We start from the raw sequence: 6000 nt of genomic DNA on the forward strand, positions 1-6000 counted from the left end.
ATATTCACAGTGGGTGTCACAAATTATTCTCCAGTCTTTACAGATCTGAGGCATGAGCCACAGGCATTCAATACAATTATCAAACTCCAGCCCTGGCGTGTGTGAAGGACACACAGGGGCCCGCGTACAAGTTAACACAGCCTCTAGGTCTTATCATCCAGTTCTAAGGTGTTAACTTCCAGAAAAACAAGACAAAAAGCCGGACTTGACTGACAGGCACACAAAGCCCCAGTAGCACCCTGATGTAGACGAGAATCAGTGAGGGTCCAAGGTGACAGAGGAGACCAGGAGCACAGAGCCATGGGACCTCAGATGGCCTCACACAGATGGCCCCATGGGGAAAAGCTCCCACTTGACCACCCCTACCAGAAGTGGGCTCCATGCTCTCCCACATCCTCCAACTGTAGAATCTATCTGCTCATCTTATTTATTTATTTTTTTATTTAATGTTTATTTATTTGGAGAGGGAGAGAGAGACAGAGCATGAGCGGGAAAGGGGCAGAGAGGGAGACACAGAGTCCAAAGCAGGCTCCAGGCTCTGAGCTGTCAGCACAGAGCCTGACGTGGGACTCGAACTCAGGAATTGTGAGATCATGACCTGAGCCGAAGTCGGACGCCTAACCGACTGAGCCACGCAGGCGCCCCACTGCTCATCTTTTATTAAGAGTCAGTGGTTAATTGTTTGTTAATAAGGAGAATTTTCCAAAATACACAAAAATTACTCTGGCTGGTATTTTAAAGGCTGATAGCAATGAAATCGAACAGCGCCAAGTACAAAGATAACGTTTTTAGAATTTATGAGGACCAGAAGGAATATGATTACCTAAATGAAGATACAAGACAAATGCGCATATCGTAGGAGGCGGAGAGTCTGTGTTTTAAATCAGTACCTCAGAGCTCACATGTGCCCCACTCAAGGGGACATGGGTAAGGTCACTGGAAAATAGGATGCATCAGCTTTTAACCACCACGTCAATTCCCCAGTTAACATCGTGAAAACAGAAATAAACAGAACAAGCCCGAGACCATGGCAGGAGCGGATGCGCTAATATTTTGTCTTTTAGAAACGAATGCAGTGCCTAGCCTTGGTATATTCTGGAACAAAGGTACAGCAGAAGAGGGGAGGCTAAAGGAAAGAAGGAAATATTAAAAGATCCTTCAGGAAGCACTGGGGAATCTCTCTGCGGGTGTTACAAAAAAAGAATTGACCTTCTGAGCTTGTGTGAAACACACACCTCTTGAGAAATGTGCTTCCTCTGCTTGTCTGAGGAAATCTAAACTCTATCCCGAATAAGCTTGGCCAGGCTGCTGCTCGGGTCAAGAACAGGAGGGCACGCGATTGCTCGCTTAGATTTATGCGGTATTGCCTACCTTAGGAGAATTCGATTTGTGCACACACACAGATAGGAAGCTTACTTTTATTGTCCAGCTGAGCTCGGTATTTGCTGAATCCTTTCAGTCGGACTCTCTGGCCCAGAAGATCAAGGAATTCTTCAAAAGCTGGTCCCGCCGTCTCATTGTTATACATCTCCTCCTCTGTGCTCTGGCCTGCTTTGCAGTAAAGGATCCCAATCTTGTGCTGAAAGCTCAGCTGAAATGGGGGAGAAATGTAATTACTTGGCAAAGAGTTGTCGGGCATGCTAACTTGCAGTAAAATTAAAACTACAGAAAGCCTGCCAGGACAATTTCCATAAGCAAATAAGCAAAAGAGTAATAAGTAAGTGTCACTTCATGAAATGCTACAAATTCATAACGAACCCAGAAACCCCCAAATGCAGCTGGAGAAACAGCAGGAATCCTAAGAAATAGAATGTGTGGCCATGTGGGATCGACGAGGTTTCCAAATGGACAGAGAAGTACAGGCATCTACTTAAAAATACAACCGTGGAAATACCTAATTTTATACCCTTCATTTAGTAAGAAGCATTGTCCTCCAAGTTAGGGGGAGAAAATAGGCCACAACTTTTTAAGTTTTCCCTCTCTGGTTCCTGATGCCTTTTTTTGTTGTTAGTTGAACATTCAGGAAACTATGAAAGACCGTAATGAAAACGCAAACCAGATTAAGGTCTGGTAAGGAGGGAATCCCAATGGAAACTGTGATATAGGTATATAAATAGAATAATGTTTTGTTCCCATAAAAATAACTCTGGGTATACAATTACAGTTATTTCTATATTTTTGACTATCTTAAAAAGAAAACATCTGCTAAATATACAACGGGCCGTAAAGAATTTTAATGGCGATTGAAGAGACCTTGCCGTGATTCTATCATACAATCTCTTATCCAGCCGCTAGCCAAAGGCTTGCTTTCTCCCAAGGCCTGGGAGAAACCAGTACCATTTTTACAGTTTTCTTATTATATTCAAAGAGAAACAACTTCTGAGTCATGAAATCAGAGCACTTAATCTTACTACCAGCAATCTGAGCCTCAAAAACGGATAGATGATCAGACATCACCGACTTCCTAAAGGCATCAATCCATAACACTGCTCACTTGCATTACCGAGCTATAAAACAGAGCCTTTAATCAAAATGTATAGCTGACTCTCCAGAAAATAAGGCAAAACGATATTCATTTCCCTTGAGCGGTGAAGTGGTAAAAGCAGTCTCATCCCCGTTACCTAATGATGACACACAATCCAAGAAGGGTAGGGAGCTGCCTGCCAGGGTGATCTAAACAGCCTATAGGAGGTACCTCACTGCACGTTAGGATACATTTACAGTTGGACAGAGAGGCAACCACCATGATATTCTGAATGCATTTGACCTGGACTAACTGCTNTGCGTGCCCTGAGTGTGGGGACAGGAGACGCTGTGCACAAGTTCTTTTACAGCTACTATCATGCAGTGGAGTGAACTAGATCTTTAGTGGGGTCAAGGACACAAAGCTTTCCCTTCATCCACAGACTGAGGAATAAATGTTTCAGATCAACTCAACTATCCAAATAAATGAGACACCATATTTACTGCAAATGGACCATCACCTAAAAAAACAACTGTGAAGTGTAATCAGAATGCCTCCCGTTACTTCATTATGAATTCCAATTGTTCCTGAGTGACTCGGAAGGCGTTTCAGGATCTTAAAGCATGCTAAGGAAACACGAGACTAGAACAGCATCCTGACGCCTAAACGTGCCCCCTGCGTCCCTCAGCCCCCCGCCTCCTCCCAAGCCAGGAGACACGGCCGCGCATCGCCCACATCCCGGGAGCTCAGTCCTGACGGCCTGTCCTCTGCATCTCTACCTGCTGCTCACGTCGAAGTGCTGCCAGGGCCACGGGCCAATGCCATCTGGCCACCTCGACCCACGCCAGCCGGCCTCCAACGCCCCCCGGCCACTCCTGCAACGTCCCAGCCTCCCTGGAGTCTCCAGCGGGGAGCCACTGTCTCTTCTTACATCCACTCCTTTGGGAAGAAGCCCAAAGGAGCAAAGCTGTTCGGGGCCCCGCGGTTTGGGCAGGTGTGGCCTCATGCCCGCTAAGCAGAGCGCTCATAAGACGGGCACAACTTCCCTCTGTGATTCCTGAGTCTTCTGGACTTGCTACTCCTTATGGACTCTTGTTCTGGCAAAGGCCAAACACCAGAGCACNACAGGATCCGCCTACCCTCCGGGAAGCCTCGGGGCCCATGGAAATTAGGGATGTGCTCCAAAAGACTTCAAAGCCCACAGGTGTTCTTGAGGGCGACCAGAGCTCTGCTGCAGTGAAAATGTCCTGTGGCACACGCACAGCATTTCACCAACATGTTTACCATGAGAAGGCCACAAAATGGAACTAACTATCTCTAGGGACTTAGAGCAAACAGTTGGGGCTTGCCTGTTACAGGGGCTGCCATTCCCCTAAAACAGTAACAGAATGAAAAACTGTGTACAGACACCCCTGACTTAAATCTCTTATAAGCCTCATGAAAACAACTGAAATGCGACACGGCCATCACTCCTCTTACAGTAGCAACAAACCTGCACAAAGCTGGTGACGCAGCCTCCAGTTAATCAGGGTGCAAAGCAAAGGGGAGATCCCATCTCCCAAGTATGAAAATTCCCCATTCTCTTGGAATGGGGTTCGTATCCAAGCTTTGCAGACCTCAGGCCACCCCCATCTCTCTGACCCATCCCGCTGTCCTTGATTTAGCCATTCTGACTTGGACAACAGCCAGCCCCACAGTCTCAGGGCGGGGGGGCGGGGCGGAGAGGAGACTCGGCTGACTCTCAGGCGTCAGTGCTGTCGCAGACCAGAAATACCCACTTGTCGAAATCCCATCCTGCTTCAGTGTGGAGAGCTGGACACACGGACAGGCTGCACAGACAGCTGACCTAGTGCACGAGGTAATGACTGACCGCTCTGTTCCCAAGGCCTGAAGCCCAGTCATCATTGACAAGAAAATTTAAATTTAAACGAAGGTGACGAAAACAAAGCCTCTGGATTGTCTCGCAAACACACTGGAGTGTGCAGGGAAACCCTTTCCTTCCAGGACATTCTCTCTGGTCAGGTTACTCATGGCAACCTTGAAGATTTGTTTAGACCTGTGTGACTCCGTCTGAAGCAAGCATGGTATGCAAACTAACGTCAATATCTAGGGTGAGGGGGCAAGACAAATTAGCCATTCTGTCCAAGATGCTGTGATCTTCTTAGAGAGGGAGCCGCTGTAACTTACCTGGATTTTCAACCCATATAATTTTAGAAACCTATCTGTTATGTAAGTTAGGAGAGTCTTTTAAAAAAAGGAAAAATGGGATTTTAGAGGTTGACAGGTGAATTTATGTAGATAAAGTAACAAAAGTTTTTGAGTCTCTTTTTTTTTTTTTTTTTAATTTTTTNGAGTCTTTCTGCGCAAGCACCTGAACAATCTGAAAGAATGGAGTGCATATATATATATATATATACCTCTGTGTGCCACATTAAGAAAGCATACCAAAGTCGCACAAATACAACTGACAAAGAAGACACACACACACACACAAAATACAACTAGCGCTAAACAATGCATTGGTTTACTTAAAAGCAGAACCCAATTTTCAAAGCATCAATTTTGACATCGGACTATAAAAAGATGTTCATTAAAAGCACTGCCTGGCATAAAAACAAATTGCCTGGCATAGCTTCTGGACCTATTCTTCTAAACAGACCTTTCAGATTTGTGCTTCATTTTGTGAGGAGACGGTCAACTCTAGCTGCTGGGATCATCTCAGGGCCTTGAGGACTTTAGGATTCAGGCCTGCGGATCATGGGCCATCTGTGGAATTTTCTAGAGCAGCATGAGGGAACCACATGCCTCATTCGCCAAGCCCCTGCTATACAGCAAGTGATATACTTTCAAGGGAGGACCAGATACACCAGCAACATAAAGGGACCCAGAACTACCACATTCTCCTGTGATGTGCAAAGTCATAAAAAGAAACATGAAAATAAGGTATGAAAGTTATTGTTCTTCTCATCAAGCCTGCTTGAACGTGAGAGGCTCTGGACCAGCACTGATACAGCCTTCTATCCCTCCAAAATTACGTTTTCCTCACCAGCTTCGTGGCCATGTGGCACATTCCACACACTTTACTGGTCATGATGGTGGTCAGACTATTCTGTGTACCACACAGATTTACAAGTCAACTGCTCTAGGCTGGAGTTTTGGTTTGATTTCGTTGTTGTTTTTAATCATGTCAGCCTTCCTTCCTGAGACAGACAGGTCCCATGCTTATTCAATCTGAATGTTATAGTGCCTGCTTCCTCTGGCTAATCACGCAGTGCTTATTCTTTACACAAAGTCACTATTTCAGCACTTTCAGAATTCCAGTGATCCGAGTATGAAACATGCCATCCATATTCCACACTGGTGTTACAGGGTCAACCAAAAAACACCTCATATTCTCTCCAAAATGAGCAAAAGAATTTTCCTTAGGAGATTCTAGAAATACACATCACTATTATCCTTTTGGTTTTTCCGCTCATTTGAAAAAAAAATCGCATGTATTTCAGTGCCTACTTCTCAGTTTCCCGTCCAAGTTATCT

The 6000-nt window shown here is 45.3% G+C and overlaps 1 protein-coding gene across 4 annotated transcripts in view; it reads right to left on the minus strand.

Annotated features, from left to right (window-relative positions):
- The window catches only part of SIPA1L2 (signal induced proliferation associated 1 like 2), a 177764-nt gene that overhangs the window by 81013 nt on the left and 90751 nt on the right, over positions 1-6000 (minus strand). For all 4 annotated transcript variants that reach the window (XM_077751641.1, XM_077751640.1, XM_077751638.1 and 1 more), the window contains exon 5: positions 1417-1591. In XM_077751641.1, the coding sequence (XP_077607767.1) occupies positions 1417-1591 (175 nt within the window). The remainder of the gene's footprint in view (positions 1-1416; positions 1592-6000) is intronic.

Source organism: Crocuta crocuta, unplaced genomic scaffold, assembly GCF_008692635.1.
Source record: "Crocuta crocuta isolate KB4526 unplaced genomic scaffold, BGI_CrCroc_1.0 scaffold59, whole genome shotgun sequence".
In the NCBI taxonomy this organism is placed as follows: Eukaryota; Metazoa; Chordata; class Mammalia; order Carnivora; family Hyaenidae; genus Crocuta; species Crocuta crocuta.